Source organism: Triturus cristatus, chromosome 1_2 (genome assembly GCF_964204655.1).
Source record: "Triturus cristatus chromosome 1_2, aTriCri1.1, whole genome shotgun sequence".
NCBI lineage: Eukaryota > Metazoa > Chordata > Amphibia > Caudata > Salamandridae > Triturus > Triturus cristatus.
Window position 1 is genome coordinate 364326146 of NC_140580.1, and position 19443 is coordinate 364345588.

General features: G+C 48.1%; 1 protein-coding gene across 5 annotated transcripts in view; it reads right to left on the bottom strand.

The window, feature by feature from the left end:
- The window catches only part of LOC146867369 (mannose-binding protein A-like), a 124447-nt gene that overhangs the window by 57753 nt on the left and 47251 nt on the right, over positions 1 to 19443 (bottom strand). For all 5 annotated transcript variants that reach the window (XM_085604643.1, XM_085604633.1, XM_085604622.1 and 2 more), the window contains 2 exons: positions 4879 to 5202; positions 2454 to 2570 (listed from right to left, as the gene is read on the bottom strand). In XM_085604643.1, the coding sequence (XP_085460769.1) occupies positions 2454 to 2570; positions 4879 to 5056 (295 nt within the window). In that variant the 5' untranslated portion in view covers positions 5057 to 5202. The remainder of the gene's footprint in view (positions 1 to 2453; positions 2571 to 4878; positions 5203 to 19443) is intronic.

The following is a 19443-nucleotide window of genomic DNA, read 5'->3' on the forward strand; positions in this document are numbered from 1 at the left end:
CGGTGGGAAACATCAATTTTTCCATTGTGGCTTGTGTAGCGGACGGAAAAGGGCCACAGCAGAAGCCGCATTGGGAACATGGATGTTTACAAACATCCATGCACTGTGTGGCAGGCACCATGTGGTGCATGGCACACGGAGTATTGATGTTTGGGGGGGCACCACAGGTGCCCACAAGGCCTCATAGCGGAGGCCGCGGAGGTACGGGGACCTGCTAGGGGCACCCAAAGTTGGTTTTCGACAGCCTTTCAATGGCGGTCTGTCTGACATTGAAAGGCTGCCTGAAGGCAACATAGCAATCCCTACAGCTGTGCCCTATTGTAGGGAATTACATGCCGACCAACGTTCAAACGGGTTCTTTGAGCTCATTGAAATCGTCGGTCAGTCCCTCTGCATGCTGCCTCAGACCGCCATTCAGCATAATGCGGCGACCGGACCGCAGCACAAGATCTCAGTTGGACAGCAACTGCCAGGCCGTCGGTTGCAGTCCAACCACCATCATAATGAAGGCCCCATTATCAAAAGCGAGACATAGAGTTCAATCGATAGAGGGAGGATTCCTGGTCGCTATTTTTCAGACACTTCGTGAAGTTTCTGATTTTTATTTAAAAAGAGATGTTATTGAGTTATAAAACAGCATCACACAGTTGGCGAGAAAGAGGCATCATACAAAATACCATCAATACATACCCGGCATCCCGCAACCCCCAACCTTAGCTTTCCACCCACGTCCCCAAGTAGCGCACAGAAATCGACATAGCAAATACATTTGTCCCATTAGTTCTTGACCCATTCAGCAATTTAAGAGTAGGGGTCAGCCATAAACAGGGTCAGGAAGCCAGCTCACTACTGGACGTCATACAGCATTTTCTGCATGGAACGCCCACCCGGCATACATTATATATGTCGCAGGTATAATGTAGTGCAGAGGTTTACAAAGTGACGCATCTGTGTAGATGCATCACTTTGTAAATAGGGCGCAATGTGGCGTAAGTGCCTCATAAATAAGGCCCTATGATTTTAGTCTATCTAGTGCAAGCCCAATAGAGCATTGAACGTTTGCAGCAAATTTTGCTTCTTTGCTACCTGTTTAGTAGGTCTACCAAAAATTGTTTAAGAGGTCTACCAAAATTTGTTTAAGAGGTCTACCAAAAATTGTCTGGGCACACGGAAACTAAATACAATTAATAACCCCACAAGTGATGCAATTTGTATGGTATGTCTAAGTTTGGGTGAAATTTCTGTTTGTGTCTTGTGCCACCATTTAGCAGTAGATATGGGTCTGATGGATCAGACATTTGGAGTGAGTCTTCTGAAGCTGTGTTTGTTTTGGTTTTCCTGCAAGGGCCTGTTATGGAAAGCCTAGCAGTCCTGGACAGAAAAAATGGCTTTGTACCCGTGCAAAGAGAGAAAAATGTCAGCTTACCAGGTACAGTGATTGTTTCCAAAAAGAAACACCTGTTTTCAGTGGAAAAGCCCACTTGATAAGGAAAGTAGCTTTCAGTATAGAGATTGACCTGTGGCCAGAGCTATAAGGTGCTCTGCCACCCCAGCCCAAAGCCAAGCCCACCTGTCGACCTCTAAATAATATCCTTAAATCCCTGAATAATATTATTCTGAAACTCACAAACAAATCAACATGTTAGTAATACAGGATATAATGTTTTCACCCATTATCAGTGCATTCTAACCTAAGGGTTGGCTGAGTTTCAAACCAGACACTGATCCCAAACTTAGAAAAGATAATTTCAACATAAACGTCTTCACACCCTCACTCTCTGCAGCCATTTCTTAAGAAATGTTGCCCATAATGTTAGCAGATTTTCATAAAGGAATGCATATTTCTGAGACAATTCTGAAAGGTATACATCTAAGCTGAGATTCCCAGCATTGATTTATGACTATGCCAGAATGTAATTCTCTGCCTAGATTCACTTCAGCATGTGTGGGTTGTGATTTGCACCCAGAAGTTGGAGTGCTTGTTCCCACCCGCTCAAGTGAGCTGTGGGGAATACTGATGGATCTGCAAATCCTTGCGGCATGGCACATCCATGGTGTCATCCCAAGGAGAGTGGACTGAAAAGTGTTGCATTACTGTTTTCAAGCAAAAATGCAACACTTTTCATAAATGCGGCCCATAATGAGAAGGACATAAGATGGCAGGTCATTATCACCAACACACTTCTACTAGGTGGTGATCTAGCTAGCCTAGTCAACTTAAAAAAAACATTTGGCTGGTCGAAATCTCCTAAAGATGGCCTAGATGAAATTGATGAATGCAGTTCGGCTATTTTCTCTTGAGGCTCCCGGAATCAATATATGTGTAATGTGAATAATCTGATTTCATTGAACACATTATACTCATCTTTGGGATCTTGCTCATAGATGTACATGAATCATAAAACAAGGTTAGTTGTCAATAAAATAGTAATTATTTTTCAAAGTCTGCATACCTTCTTCTCCTTTGTCTCCTTTTTGACCAGGGTCCCCTTTGCTTCCTGTGGGTCCATATTTTCCAGGAGGTCCAGGATACCCCCTTAAGCCTGGAGTTCCAGCTAGACCCGGTGAACCTTTTAACAGAGCATTTTATTCAAAATAGTTTAAAACATAAATTATTGTTTTATAATGTAAAAAATATCTAAAATAGATCCTATTTTTTATTTCATGTTTTAGTAACCTGAAAATTAAAAATTAAGGTAATGTTATTTTTAAAATATTAAATTGCTTTAAATTAACACTATGCATCACTTTTAACAATTATTAATAAATAATAAATATATACACTTTCTTAGTTTAGTTGTGATTTTAATTTACACTTAAGAAAATAGGGCCTGATTACGACGTCGGTGGGACCGCCACCGACAGCCCGTCAGTGGCAGTCCCACCGTTATCGTAACCATGTTTTCTGCCTTCCATATTGCAATGGCAGGCCGATGGTTGGCAGTCGGAAAGACCTACCGCCACACATCCAACGGGATCCTTGAGCCTGCTGGTGCATTGGAGGGATTTGTATTCTCTACAATAGTGGTGGTGCCTGCCAGGCACTGCCGTAGGGATTACAATGTCCCTTTCCACCCACTGTTTCATGGCGGTTAACTTGCCATGAAAAGGCATGCATAAAGAGACTTTGGGGGCCGTAGTGGGCCACCCTTCCCCCTGGCCTTCAGCTGTGGGTTTTGGGGGGCACCTATGGTGCCCTCCTGCATATCCCTGCACCATGTGCCAGGCACCGCATGGTGCCTGCCATGTAGTACAGGGATATATGAAGTAGCCCCTTTTTGTACTGCGGCGTGTGCTGCAGCCAGCAGCACCCGCCGCAATACAAAACATAGGGATTGAGGCCGCCGAGGTGGAGGTCACATCCTAATACCTATGGCAGGACCGCCGACCGCCTGTCCGGTGGTCCCATCCTCAAAAGGATGGCGGTCGGACGAAAGGATGACGGTCGGACTAAAGTCCGACCGCCATCCTATTCAGACCCATAATTTTAATTCAAGTAAACATTGAAAATAATGATATTTTATATTTAAAATAAGTTATTAATGCTGTCATGAGGTAGCTTTTTAAAAACATTTCTACATTTAAAATAAATATTAGGAAGAAATTCATTTACAATAATATTTAACATCAAAATATTCTTTCCATTTTTAAAAAGTTTAATAAACATTTTCCTTTTTCCTCTGGTATACCATAGGGAGGTCTCCATCACGACTGCAGAGTCTCCCTATGGTAAAGTATAGGGAAAAATAAGTTTGTGAACTACATTTTCTAAGACTTTTGTATTACTATTGTAGTACTATAACAGGTATGACAAATACAGTTGATACATTCGCCCCTTAGAATTTATCAGGTCAGGATGCTATATATTGTCAGTGACACTACCTTAACAAGTTGCAGTCCCCCACCTCATTTAGAGAGAAGAGAACTGCAGAACAGAGGTGCCCCAGCTGCCACTACTATGAGAACTTCTTGACCTGGGGGCCCATTCACCACATGGTCGCCCGAGCAAAGAGGAGGCACTTTCACAGATTTTCATTGTCCTAGCCACAATGCAAGGCATGTGCATCAATGACATTCGTTTTTGTTTTACAGAAACCAAGTGTTGTCTTTGGAATTCTTTTTAGTAAAACAACTCAGAATGCCTGGCATATGAAATATACATTTCACATGCTCAAGATTCATCTGTATTGTCAGTGCATCCTCTCCACCAGTAGATGTACTGAAGGGATACACATCCCTATCAGGCAGATGTTGATCTCTAAATGTGGCAGGTGGCCCTCAACCGTGGCGGTGGAGGCAAGAGTCACAACCAACCGGACGGATTGGATGGCAAGCTACAACACTGTAAGTGAGTCCGTAAGTACCTTATGATCTCTAAATTTGGCAGGCGGTCCTCAGCCATGGCGGTCGAGACTAGAGTCTGCACCAACCTGATGGACCGGTGGGTCAGCCATAGAACTTTAAGTGGGCCCTTAAGTACCTCATATCTCTCTTACTAACATTTCTGGCACATACTTTGTACTGTCCTGGTACCTTTTCTTAGGACTGTTTGTTCTTCTGGAGGAGCCATGGGCTTTAAAATTACCAGAATGTTCCAGGAAACAATAAATTACACAGTAATGATATATTTTCTCATCTGATTCTTGAACTCAAGAATCCTTTTCGCCTATCCCTTTACCTCTTAATGCTGCAAGGTTGCTGAATACCAATTGGCACCCACTAACACTGCTTCCAGGCATGTTCTCCAATTATTTGCTTTAAAGTGATTTGCATACACAGTACCAGGCAAGGTATCTTTGCTTGAACACACTCTAGTAAGCACTCCTGAGGGCTCAGATATCTTGTTACAACATGCCATTCTTGAATGAATTTCCATACCTTGGATTCCAGGAGAACCAGGAGCTCCATCTTTGCCATCTCTCCCGTCCCTGCCATTAAGTCCTGGTGGGCCTGGTACTGCTGGGCACATGTTTGGCAAGGGCTCCGAAGATACATCACATGAATGGAACAGAAACATAATTGCCACCAGGACGCTTGAACTGATGTGGGTATGCATTGCTGCAGCCGAGAACCAATGTATATGACAGTCCTCAAACAGCTTGGACCTCTGTTTGAAACTTAGTAAATGTCTGGCGCTTTGTTTGCCACTTATTGTAGGTGGAACCAGTTTGTGAAGGTTTTCAATATTTCAAGATTATGAAACTGAAAGACAAGGAGAGAGCATTGTTGTATTCAGTATAAAGCGAGATAAGGTAACCTTCTAGTTATTTATCCAATGACAGAAACAAAGGAACATTAACTTTTTAGTAGCATGACTAACCAAGTATAACACATGTCAAAGTCATCATCTGTGTATTTGAAATGACATTCAGGAAGTTACAGTAGTGGGTTACCAGCTGCTTCTCACCTTGCAAAGCACTCTTGAATATGTTTAAATGTTGATTGAGCCTGACTCATCTGTACAGCATCCATTTTAGAATATCCTCATTCCTCTGTCCTCATCCCTACGTCATATTCGTCACCCCCTACTTCCCATCACTATTTCTCATCCATCATTTTACTTCTCATTCATACTTTTCATCCCTAACTCTACTTCTCATCCATCATCCCTACTTTTCATCCTTGCTTCTCATCCATCATCCCTAATTCACACCCTTAATTCTCAGCCATCATCCCTACTTCTCATCTTTAATTCTCATCTCTAGTTTTACTTCTTACATCTCATCCATTAGCTCTACTTCTCATCTGCCATCCCTACTTCCCATCCCTCATCCTTACTTCTCACCCCTACATCTCACCGATCATCCCTACTTCTCATCCATTATCCCGAACTCTCAGCCACAATCCTTACTTCACATCCCTACTTCTCATCCCTGCTTCTCATCTCTACATCTCATCCATTATCCCTATTTCTCATCCATTATACCCACTTGTCATTCCTAATTCTCATCCATCATTCTTAATTCTCATCCCTACCTTTCATCCATCATCCCTACTTCTTATTCATCATTCCTACTCATCATCCATCACCTCTGCTCCTCATCCCTACTTCTCATCCATCATCCCTAGTTCTCATCCATCATCCCTACTTCTCATCCGTAATTCTCACCCCTGCTTCTCATCCATTATCCCTACTTCTCATCCATCACCCCTTCTTCTCATCAATGATTTTTACTTCTCATCCATCATCCCTACTTCTCATTCATCATCCCTGCTTTTCATCCATCACATGTACTTCTCAGTCCTACTTCTCATCCATCATCCCTTCTTCTTATCCAGCATCCCTACTTCTCACTTATCATTCCTACTTCTCATCTATCATCTCCACTTCCCATCCATCATACATTATCCTAATGTATCATCCTTACTTCCCATGCATCCTCCACTATCCCTACTTTTCATCCATTATTGATCATCCCCAGGGCTTAAGTGGAATGAAAAAACTGGAGGGTCTCTCAAAGGGGCGTGGCCAATGTAATTAAGGGTGTGGCTTAAAAACACATAAGCTAAAAATCTGTTCTTAGCATAGTGTGCCACCCAACTTGTATTTTGCTGTTTCTGTCATTTCATTCAGATCCCGATAGAGACCCATTTCGAGGCCCCCTTCAAAAAACTGCTGGTGCTCAGCACCGGTGCGACCCGGCCCACTTAAAGCCCTGGTCGTCCCTACTTCTAATCCATCATCCCTACTTCTCATCCATCATCCTTACCTCTCATCCATCATCCATACTTGATGCAGCCTTCTCTCTTAACTCTGATTGGCTGTTGCTAATCAATCAGTGTCAAGGGGTGGTTCACAACATTGAAAGTGGTATGAGCGAGGGATGAGGAATTAGAAGTAGGGATGATGGATGAAAGATAGGGATGAGAAGCAGTTAAAATGGATGAATTGTAGGGATGATGGATTGCGGAGGGGTAAAATGTACTATTCCCAATCTAGTCAGTGCAACAGTAGGGAAAGTGTTGGGTTGCGGAGGGATAAAATTTGCTATTGCCACTCCCGTCAATTACACAGTAGGGAAGGTATTGGATTGCGGAGAGGTAAAATGTACTATTCCCACTGCAATCAGTGAAACAGTCAGAAAAGTGTTGGATTGCAGAGGGGTAACATTTACTATTCCCACTTCCGTCACTGCAACAATAGGGAAAGAGTTGGATTACGGAGGGGTAATAATTATTATTCCCACTCCATTCAGTACAAGAGTAGGGAAAATGTTGGATGGTAAAGGGCTAAAACTTAGTACTCCCACTGTACTCTGTGCAACATTAGAAACAAAGATATTCACTTCGACAAAATAAAATAAATTCAAAACTATAATTATTAGCTAAAAAAATATAAATATGTAAATATAAAAAATGTATATATATATATATAGTAAAAATAAGCAAATTAAATATGTATTTCAATGTTTGATAGATATCATAAAGTAATAGAATTATTATTTTGCTAAAAACACCAAACTATAGGCATGATTAACATGGCGGTGGGATCATGGGCTCCTGCAGGTTCACCCACCGCATTAGGATGCATTGTGCCTGTCACAGTGTACAGGGATGTTTACAAACATGCCTCTTAGCAGTGAGGCTTGTGCTGCAGCCCTTTTTCGGGCAGCAGCACAAGCCTCAATGCTAAGAGGCATGTTTCCGACCGCTTCCACAGCTATCCGATAGTAATTTGCCTGGCGGGACCGCCAACTCCCTGTCAGCCGGTCCCATTTCCACAATGATGGAGGTCAGACGCACGTCCTTCCACCATCATAATCAGCCCCTATATTCTCACTTTAAGAACAAGCAATAAATACATTCTTATTTAAATTGAAGCTGGACAACACAATGGGGTTGATTCCGATACCGGGTCGGACAGCTCCCGAGAGCTGTCTGTAGCCTTACCGTGCGACAGACACGTACCTGTAGCCGGTCCGTCCTGCAGAGGAAGTACTATGCGCATAACTGCCAAAAACACGACCGACACGTAGGCTGTGATTCAAGCTCCATTCTCCGTCCGAGCCGTAACTCCTAACGCTGAACCGAGTCGCCCGGAAGCAGTATCCATAGCAGTTTCCGGCCTGACAAGTACGATGCGTACTTCCTACGCGCCGGACAGGTCGCCACGTACAGCACGTCACAGCATCCGGAAAACAAGCATATCAGCTACGATTCGTGCCACAACTCAATCCACGGCTGCGAGATGGACCAGCTTGCAGTGGGTAGGAGACGGAGCAACAAGCAGCGTGTATGACACAAACACATCATGAATCCCACCGCTCAGGTCATACCAGTACTCTACATCTATGACCGGATCAGGAACCGACGCCGATGGCTCAGGCGGTAAGTCAGACACCTACCACACAAACAAATGACACGTACCCGAAAAATGGCACACACACACAGGGGAGCCACATCCTGGCCACAAACAACAGGCCACCATAGGGGTTGTATGGCCAGCACCACTACCACCCCCACCCATAGGGCTTATGTTCCCCAGCACTCCTGCCACCCCTAGCCATAGGAGACCTGTTGCCCATCACCCTTGCCACCCCCAGCCATAGGGCTTATGTTCCCCAGCACTCCTGCCACCCCCAGCCATAGGGGACCTGTTGCCCATCACCCTTGCCACCCCCGCTCATAGGGCTTATGATGCCCAGCACCACTACTACCCCCCCTATAGGGCTTATGTTCCACAGCACTCCAGCCTGCCCCAGCCATAGGGGACCTGTTGCCCATCACCGCTGCCACCCCCACTCATAGGGCTTATGTTGCCCAGCACCTTTACCACCCCCACCCATAGGGCTTATGTTCCCCAGCACTCCTGCCACCCCCAGCCATAGGGGACCTGTTTCCCATCACCCTGCCACCCCCACCCATCACACCCATATTGGACCTGTTGCCCATCACTACTGCCACCCCCAGCCATAGGGGACCTGTTGCCCATCACTACTGCCACCCCCACTCATAGGGCTTATGTTCCCCAGCACTCCTGCCACCCCCAGCCATAGGGGACCTGTTCCCCATCACCCCTGCCACCCCCACCCATCGCACCCATAGTGGACCTGTTGCCCATCACTACTGCCACCCCCAGCCATAGGGGACCTGTTGCCCAGCACTACTGGCACCCCCACTCATAGGGCTTATGTTGCCCAGCACCACTAACACCCCCACCCATAGGGCTTATGTTCCCCAGCACTTCTGCCACCCCCAGCCATAGGGGACCTGTTGCCCATCACCCCTGCCAACCCCACTCATGAGATGGGTGATGCACCGCACATCCATCATACTCCAACATTAGGCATGTCAGCAAAATACATCCCCCCTAACATCATGACAACAGTGTGTAATCTGTGATAAATGCCCACAACAGTGATTATGACTTCGAACAGCACATGTGTGACCAACAAATGAGTGTGCCCTACACAAGGCAAGCATCACTATAGCACTGTGTCAATGTAAAAAGAACACCCCCTCACTGTGTAGAACAAAAGTTAAGTGTGGGCCTCCAAACTGCAGCAGATGTTGAGCATTGTGGTGATGGGGTCTAACCCCCCCCCCTCATCACAGTGACCAAAACGTAAGTGTAATCATGGGCAAAGCTGCAACCACACATGGGGGCTGACAATGCATACAGTGTTCAATGACACAAGAGCAGAAGTGACCATCACCAAGCATACACACATCTCAAAAATTGACACACTAATCAAAACAACCTGTGTAGACTGTAGGTGTCAGCTCACAAACTCCCATTCCATGCCAGCAATGGCACCTAACAACCAGGATGAATGTGCACAATGATGTGATATGACTCACAGGGACAGCAGGGAAAATCACAGAAACAGCATCCAGACAAAGGCCCACAACAGCAATACCAATGCACTGGTGCAGATGCACAAACACAAACAGTCAACCTCACACTGCACATCTGACACAGCATGTGTGAGTGTGTGTCTCAGTATCCCCAGGCAACTACACAACACATGAGGGGGGTTGAACCACAGTGACACATATGTGGACACAGTGCCATACAAAAGTAAACCATCATTGGGACACCCTTAGTGGGCAATCAGGCATTGTGAGGTGAGAGGAAGCACAATAGACACATGTGACACACGCTTGAATGAACACCAACTAACACAGCAAGAGACTGACACACAACAGCACTACCCCCAGGGACCAGACATTGGGGTGACACAAGCATGCATGACACCTTCACTGTGATGACAAAGGCAGATGTCGTACAAACTGGGAAACCCAGACATGTGTCCTGTTCCACAAACATACATCACACATACAGAAACACAAATCACTCACCTTGGCCCCTCATCCATGGACAAACGGGAGCTAGGGGACCATCCATGCAAACATTTACACCAGTCCATCCAACACCACACACCCTGAACTGCAACAATGTGCATCTGTGAAGCCCACATGGGCAGGTGACATTGCACATGCACCCATGACAAACACAGGAATGTTGGGAGGGACTAAGCTGCACAGACACATCACACAAGGACAGTTTACAATCCTGGGGAATGACAGACATACTGCACAGTATGAGATACATGGCCATGACGTCAAAGCTCACGTAACCTTCAGAATCCCTGTCACAGTCTCAGGACAATGCAGAAGTCAAGGAGAACCACAAGGCACACATGCTGACACCTGCCAACAATGCAGCCATGAACCTGAAAAGTGGGAGCAGTCACACACACATACAAATGTCTCAATCACTGAAAGGTACCACCTAGGGACAACTACATGTTTTTGCAAATAAAAAAGTGCCTTGGGGAACCCTGACTGTGTCCCATCTGTGTCTGACAACATCATCACCACTCAGAATCCCAATGATGATGCACCAATTAACAGTAGTGTGTCATGCACCCACACATCTGGTAGCCCATGGCAAAGTTGTGGGATGAACCCAGTACCACTCAGCAAGCATCAACAACGGGAACATATCAAGGGAACACTGCCTGTGTATGAACAGGGATGTGGACTAGGGGTGGGCGGAATTTGCGGAATTAACCTTCGCAAATTATCGCGAGAATGTTTAAAATTATCGCAAACAAGCAGAAATATCGCGAAGATGCGGAAGTTTTTTTCCGGCATGTTCGCGAGATTTTCTGCATGGTTGCGGGTCGCCAACTTACCCATGTGGTTGCTTGCGGGCGCGGCCATCTTGTTTTGAGTTGTTCTCGCGGTGCATGATCGCGAGAAGAAAGACGTGATCGCGCGACGCATGACGTCACTGCGGGCGCGAACTGTCGCGAGACAGCGCAAATGGCTAAAAACAATACAACATCTCATGGAGAACGCGACCGGATCAAGAAAACTTGTCGGCGAACGCAGGGATTCAGGTAAGGCGATCGCGCGCGCGCGAGAATGTATCATTTTACAGCGCGAGCAAGAAACAAATTATCGCCAAGCTGCGGAAACCGGAATTTTTGACATTTTCGCGCTCTCCGCGGAACGCAAAAATGCCAAATTATCGCAATTTCCGCGAACGGAACGAAATTTTTGCCCAGGCCTAATGTGGACACCCACACATGCTCATACAACACACACCATGGGCCCAGGCTATGTCATGGGACAACACACTTACTTGGGGGGACCCAACTCCTGTGGAAGCCCAGCTGTGCCAAACATATGCACAGCACGTCTCACTCATGTCTGCAGAACACTTGGGCAGTCAGCCATCAGTTACCACACAATGAAGGCTCTGGTCACAACAGCCTGGGTACGTGTGTCTCCTCAAAGTCATCTGCACATACTCAAAACATATGTCTAGCAAGTTGCACAGAGGACCCAGTTGCTCCTATACCAATGATGCCCACACCTGTAGGTCCAGTGGTGATGCGCACAAAGTATGTGGAATAGACAAATTGGACAATGGGAAGCACATCATATGTGCATGGGTGCAAGCCAGAGATGTGACCATGCAAATGAAATGGTCACAGAGATGTCCAAAAATAGTTGATCATGAGTCATGACACACCCAGGTAGCTGCAAAGGATGACATGGATACCCACAAGAATAGGATACATATCTCATGGACCACATGGAGTACCTGACAGCAACACATCAGTATTCAACATTGGAAACCAAGCATTACAGGTGCAAGGGCATGTTAAACATCATCAACATAATGTACAGATAAATCAAGTTCACAGGGATAAAGAAAAAAGCATTATTCAGCATATTAAAAGTTAAACGCCCATTCAAACAAAAGGCCAATGGCCAGTCCATGTCCAAATGCCAAGGAGTGAACTAAAGTGACAACTGTCACACCTTGCTTGCCTGCACTGCTAAGGACCGGGGTCATTCCCTCGGAGGGGCATACATGGGGGCAGGCCAGGCACCGCAGGGACAGGATCAGGGCGAAGCAGAAGGAGGCAGTGAAGAGGTTGTGGATGCAGGCGAGACACTTGCAACTGCAGTGGAGCTGACTGAAGTGGTGGGTGCTGTCACAACTGTGGGGCACAAGTCAGATGGGGTGTGTGCCGGCACAACTCCAGTGGGCAGGTCAGATGGAGTGGATTGGTTTCCCACTGCAGTGCCCAAGTCAGACAGGGTGGTCGTAGAGTCCACTGCAGTGCCTACATCCTTGGGAGCGGAAGGGGGGCAGGTGAGGTCGGCATGACTGGGGGACACACGCTCCCCACATCAGTGGCACTAACCGTCTGACCAGGTGTGGAGGAGCAAGTAGTAGGGGGAAGGGCGTTAGCATTTTGGGGATGGTGTATCTGTGGGTGGGGGAACCCGGGAGAGGGAGTGGCGGGGGAACCTCTGGAGTGGTGGCCTGGGGGATGGCGGATGGAAACTTTGCCTTGGAGCTGCGTGGTGGCGGGGGGGTCTTGCTCTTCCGGCTCCGGGGGTACTTGCGGGTGGGGGTCTCAGTCTGACTGTGCCTGGGGGAGGGTGTCCAGGTGTGAGGGGCACTCCCCTCTGTGTGTGGGGACTTCCTCTTCCCCTTGTAATCAGGATCTGCTGTGTTGGTGGGGAAGAGGCCACGGTCACAGAGGAAGAGGTTCTGGGGAGATGGGGTTGCAGGTGATGCAAGGGAAGGGGGCTGGGAGGGAGAGGTCTCGGAGGACTGCGGAGTGGTTGTGGATGACTGTGTGTGTTTCTGGAAACCAACCCCTGTGAGTGTGGTATCAGTCCCCTGCGCTTGCTTGTGTGCATGTCTCGCCCTTGGTTTGGGTGTTTGTGTGCTTGGGACAGGTAGGCTGCTAGGAATCGTGGGTGGTGCAGGGGTAGGAGGGGTGCAGGACTGTTGGAGGAGGGATACTGCTGCTGTCAGGGAGGAGGCCACGGACTGATTGGTACTCTATAGAGCAGACATGCCCGAGGAAATGCCCTCCATGAACGACACCAGTTGTGTCAACAGACTTGTATGTGCATGGAGGACCTTCAGCAATGACGTCTGCCCCACATGGATCTGTCTAAGTAAGTCCACAGACTCCTCACTCAGGGCAGCAGAGGACACAGGGGCAAGGGGTGCGGTGCCTGGCACAAAGGAGACATGCTCACGAACACGGGTGCCTACAGGGACCTCTGGGATGGGAGCCGATGGGAGGGTGGTGGTGGTGGCGGCGGGGACAGCCTCACTAGCTGGGGTTTGGTGGCTGCTGACACCGACCTCCACAAGGGAGTAATCCTCAGAGCTGCTGTGGCCCTCAGCTGGGAGTGATAGTGCTGACGACTCCTCTCTGTGGCCCCACTCGCCCTCCACGCCACTGGGTCACCCCGACTCCTCTCCTTCTGTCCCTGTCAGGCTCTGTGGCTCATCCTGGTCTGTGGAGCTGTCCCCTCCTGTGGCCGTGGATGTATCTGGATAGGAATAGGAAGTAAGAGAACAACATCAGTCACCTGCACCGGCTGCACACACCACAGTGAGTACATCACATCACATGGCAAGCCCTGGCATCATCAGCTGAACACAGCTCATAGTGCCAACACTGTTTAGAATAAGCCAATTGTCATTCTCAACATCAACCAGGGCACATATATCCCTCCTTGACTTGCACACATATGTCTGTTGCATGTTGGATGCTAATACCCCAATGTGCCGACATGCACCACCCACACCTCATTTGGACATGCAAGTGAACATGTAGGAGTATGTCACTATACACATAGCACATCTCTTGCTACTGACTCAGTACAGGTGTCCGGATGAAGGGATGGGCAGAGTCTCATTTCACATGCTTGTGATGCATGCCAGCAACACAGACTATGATGTTCTCATGTCCTGATGGGCAGTGCCACAATGGGGTGCATGGTGCACACTTGAACATAATGCAGGATCACTCATAGCAAGTTAAATGCCATGGCACTGGTATGCCCTGAAAGTCAGTCAACATTGTCTCCTGTCACAGGGGCAGGGCATCCAGACAACAACAATATGCACTGACTCACAATCCTAGCTCAGGGGTAAAGCTAACTCTGCAGATGACCGGCACACTTGCCCATCCCCTGCAAACAACATATACAGGACCCAGAAGACTCCACATCATGCAAATCAGACATATGAGTCTCTGCAAACACAACTCCCTGTACATTAACACATCACAGTCTGCCATGCATGTAACCCAGCTGCATGAAGGACACAGTTGCATACATCATTGTGCGCTGTCAGATGATCACACACCTATATGTCACAGAGGTCTTGTCTCTCACAGTCACATCTCAGATGTAATGCTGACCCTCAGAATCATGGACACCCCAGTTGTACGTAACAACAAGCCACACCCTAATGACACAGAGAAGACACCTGAGGGCACATGTCACTAAGCACAACCTGTAATTTGATACACAGGAGTGGGATTACAGAGTGTTTCTAAATGCCCTTGAGGAGGCATGACTTGCCAGGTCTACATGAAACAGTGTTTGGCCCTGGACAGTAGTCAGGTGGCTAAGCAAGTGTGACATACTTGATATCCATATTCCTGAACCCCCAAAATTGGAGTCCCCTTCTGCATGGGTTTGTTTGGAATACCCCAGCCACATGTGGCGAGTCAGACCAGCAATTGGAACACATCTTAAGGGCACACACAGATCACATGTCAGATCTCAGGCATTGTGCAAAAAATTTACCCACTTATGAAACACACAACAGAGTCACGGGAACAGATGCTGTCCGGTAGCTGAAGCATAGCTGACTGCAGGGACACAGTGCCCTAGTGACACAAGCAACAGACTGTAGGGGCCACACCTGTGGAACAGATGAGGAGGGTGCATCACCCAATTGAGGGACATGAGTATTGGACTGCAAGACCTACGTAATGTGGAAGTGTGACCAGGCCAAAAGACTGCAATTAGCATGTCAGACATAGTACACAGATTAGGTATGGACTTACCCCCTTCCTGCTGCTGTCTGGCCTTCAGCTGCCTATCCAGGTCCGGGAAGACAACCGCCAGTGTCCGGGGCATGTGGGGGGTCAGGGTCCGGTGTCCACCCCTCCTGCGCGGAGGTGACAGCTTCAGCTGGACTCTAGCTATCCTCCGGGTCCAGCTCCGAAGGTCCTGCCACCTCTTCTGCCAGTTGCGGATCCGGCGGTTGTAGACGCCCACGGAACAAACAGCCCGGGCGATGGTCAGCCATATCTCCTGCTTCTGGTGGGCATCAACCTGTGAGGATTACAAAATTAAAAGAACATTAACACACATGCCCCGGATTTGTGCTACACACATTTGGATATACATGTCATCATCACAAAGGGAAATGAGTGACACAGGTAGTGCAACCATGGGAAAGGACAAATCACCTGCATGCCTGACATGTTAACAATGCCTGGACAGTTTAAGCTTGCCCGAATGCACTTTAGCAGCAGGACACCTGTTCATTACATGTACCTACACACTTTGGGGGATGAAAGTACTCAGTGAGAATGCTTGCCACTGGTGTACACACGGCTAGTACTGCTAGTCAGACAACATGCATAATTAGGAAGGCAGTGGACTGCACACTCACCTGCTCCCCTGGTTTCCCATAGAGCTTGCTGTACTGTGGAAGGAGACCTTCCAGCAGGGGCTGGTTCTCCACCTCAGTGAAGGCTGGGGCCCTCTCCAGTGTACGTGCCATAGCAGGAGCCAGAGGATGCAGAGACAGCAGCAGCGGTAGCAGGGATGTGGTCCAGTAGCATGTAGTGCAGACAAGTGAGCTACCTGGGGGCCCGCCAGCCTTATATCTGTGCTGCAGGGGCAGAAAGAATCTGTGCCATGTGTCCCAAGTGATAGGTCCAACACGGTTGCATTCTATGAATCTGGCCAATCCATTTAAATGTACGACTCGTACACGCCTTCCGCATCGTTCAAATCTTCACCTTCATTAAACACTTGAAATTGCAACATTTTTGTAGGCATCCAACTGAATTTCCAGTGCACAACTCGTACAAGTTTTGAATCCGCATCCGTCTCCATGACAGTCCGGAGCCAATGGGTGCACCCGGATCGGTCTCCTGACTATACAACGCGTATTTTGAAAATACACATGCACCCGTCTCCATACGATTCAATGGCCAAGGCGTGCGCCTGTCTCGGACCATGCCTGCCCGACGCGTATGCATGATAGTCACCCGTGTTGGACCTCATTGTATTTAATGGCAAAGCGTACGCACGGCTCGGACCATGCCTGCCCGACGCATATGCATGATAGTCACCCGTGTCGGACCTCATTGCATTCAATGGCAAAGCGTACGCACGGCTCGGTCATGAGCCGTGCAATGCGTGCGCATTGCCACCCGCGTCGGACCTCATTGCATTCAATTGCAAAGCGTACGCACGGCTCGGTCAGGGACCGTGCAATGCGTACGCATTGTCACCCGCATCGGACCCCATTGCATTTAATGACAAAGCGTACGCACGGCTCGGTCATGAATCGTGCAATGCGTACGCATTGTTACTCGCGTCGGACCTCATTGGTGTGACTAGTCTACGGATTCAACACACATTTACTAGCCAGGGACACCTGTGCACACCTACCACACTACAGCATTGCCCACACAGTGTCCCATGTCATGTAAGGCTGCATTCCCTGGGTGTTTGGGGGGCCACATCTGTTTTTTTGGGTGGCACTTTTGTGCTGCCACTCCCAGGCTGTGCACGTGTACATGGGAGCAGAATCCTTCATGTGTTGTGCACATTGCCACTGTGATGTGCAATTGTACAGTAATGGGCACGGACACAGTTTCATGTTAGATATGTTTTGGGCATGTCACATATACCCTGAGTCCAGGGGGTGTTGGCATGTACGTCACAGTGAGACCTGTAGCCACAATACTGATGTGTAACCACAGTCTGTGTACATGTTGTGTCTCAGATGTGTCTGATCAAATGTGCCCAATGGGTGACAGTCTCCACATCCATGTGGTATATGCATCAACCTTGATGGTGTGTGTGTCTAAGAGATGTACATGTAGGGCCGGCAGGAACAACAGTGGCCACTACCTGTGGGACTTACGCTTGCCTTGCGGTGTGTACGTGATATGCTATGTCCATGCCAGTGTCGATGTGGCAATACAGGGACCCTGGGTTTCTGCATGGCAAAGATCTGTGATGCCTAGGAGACATCAGGCCTCACTTGTCACTGTGGTGTGTGTTTGGAGCATCGCAGCAGTACATAGGTTGGGTGACACAGCCAGATGATTGGCCATTGCACTACATGGGACTCATGTGCACATGTGGAATTGAGATGTGAGGTGGTGGTCATGTAGGTGACATAGGTGTCCATGCCCAACAGCACACACCTCAGTACATTATGTAATGTCATGATCTATCATGTGATATTGAGCCTGGTCATGGCCACATGGATGGATGAACTGACAATCTTCCTTTGTGCATCTCTGTACTGCAGGGCACCAGCTGTCCATAGACAGTTCCCAGACCTTGCAACCATGCAGGAACGCGACTGCATCAGACGATACAGCTTCACCAGGCCACTAATTGAGTTGGCAGAGCAGTTGGCGGCACATCTGCTACCTGGCCGGACATACCCTACAGCACTGACCCCAGAGGTGAAGGTGATGGCAGCCCTGCACTTCTTTGCTACTGGTACCTTCCAGTACACTGTGGCTACTGCTGGTGGTATGTCGCAAAAGATGTTTAGTCGGGTGCTACGCGATGTCTTGGAGGAGATGTTGCATTTTCTAGACCTGTACATAAAGTTCCCTAGTCCAGCTGAACTCCCTGAAATAAAGGATGCCTTTTATACACTGGGGAGGATGCCGAACGTCATCGGATCTATTGATGGGACACATGTGGCCCTGATACCACCACAGGCACATGAGCAGGCATACCGGAACAGGAAGCACTACCATTCAATCAATGCTCTGGTGGTCTGTCTTGCTGACATGTCTATCACACATGTGTGTGCACGGTTCCCTGGTTCTGCGCATGATGCCAACATTATGAGGATTAGTCGCATTGTAACGCTGATGTCACAGATGCCAGCTCAGCATGCCTGGCTTGTCGGTGTGTACTGACTGTTTCTCATTGTGTGTGTTTGTCAATGTTGTATTCCGCACTCATACAAATCTCAGCTAATTGTTCATTTTTGTGTGTGTAGGTGACTCCGGATACCCCAACATGCCGTTGTTGCTGACACCCCTCAAGAACCCTGTGACACCAGCCGAGCTGCGCTACAATGAGGCACATGGTCGGAGCAAGAGGGTGATTGAGCGGACATTCGGCCTCCTGAAAAGCTGCTTTCGCTGCCTGGACAAGACCGGAGGGGCCCTCCCATATGAGCCTGCAAAGGTGTGCAAAATAATCCTTGTCTGCTGCATGCTACACAACATGGCAGTGCGGAAGGAGGTGCTCTCATCCAGGATGACGATGACGATGACCAACCTCCGGCACCTGTGGAGGATCCCGACCTGGGCCAAGATGCCAGTGATGATGAGGATGAGGGTGACGTCCGCTCACAGCTCATCAACAACTTCTTCACCTGAATGTGAGTTTCCAGGGTTGTTATGTCAATGTATGGAGGTAGCCTGGAATGTGTTGTGGCAGCTCTGTTGCTGTCTGAGTGTGTCTGTGTGCCACTGGCCTGGATGCGTGCAGTGATGTGTCCATTCATGTGGTGTCTACTCCACAATAGGGTAGTACTGTTAACTTGTTTTTGTGTAGGTCTCTTGCGACATGTTTTGTGCATGTGTATTTCATTTCTCTCATGTTGTGCTGTGCTTTTGACTGTGACTTGTGTATGTCCTTCCCAGGGTCCTTTGCCTGTTGTTTGGTCAACACTGACCCCCAACACAAAGAATCCAACAACAGTGTGGAAGTTGTCAATTCCTATCAACTGATGTACCACACATCCCTGGACTTCAATTCTCCAAAACTTTGTGAGCGTGTGTCCACTGTTATGTAGAATTACCGTGCAACTATTGTGGAATAAACGTGTTGCTGATGTGTAATGAACCTGTGCTACGCTTTGTTATGTGCGTTGTCTGT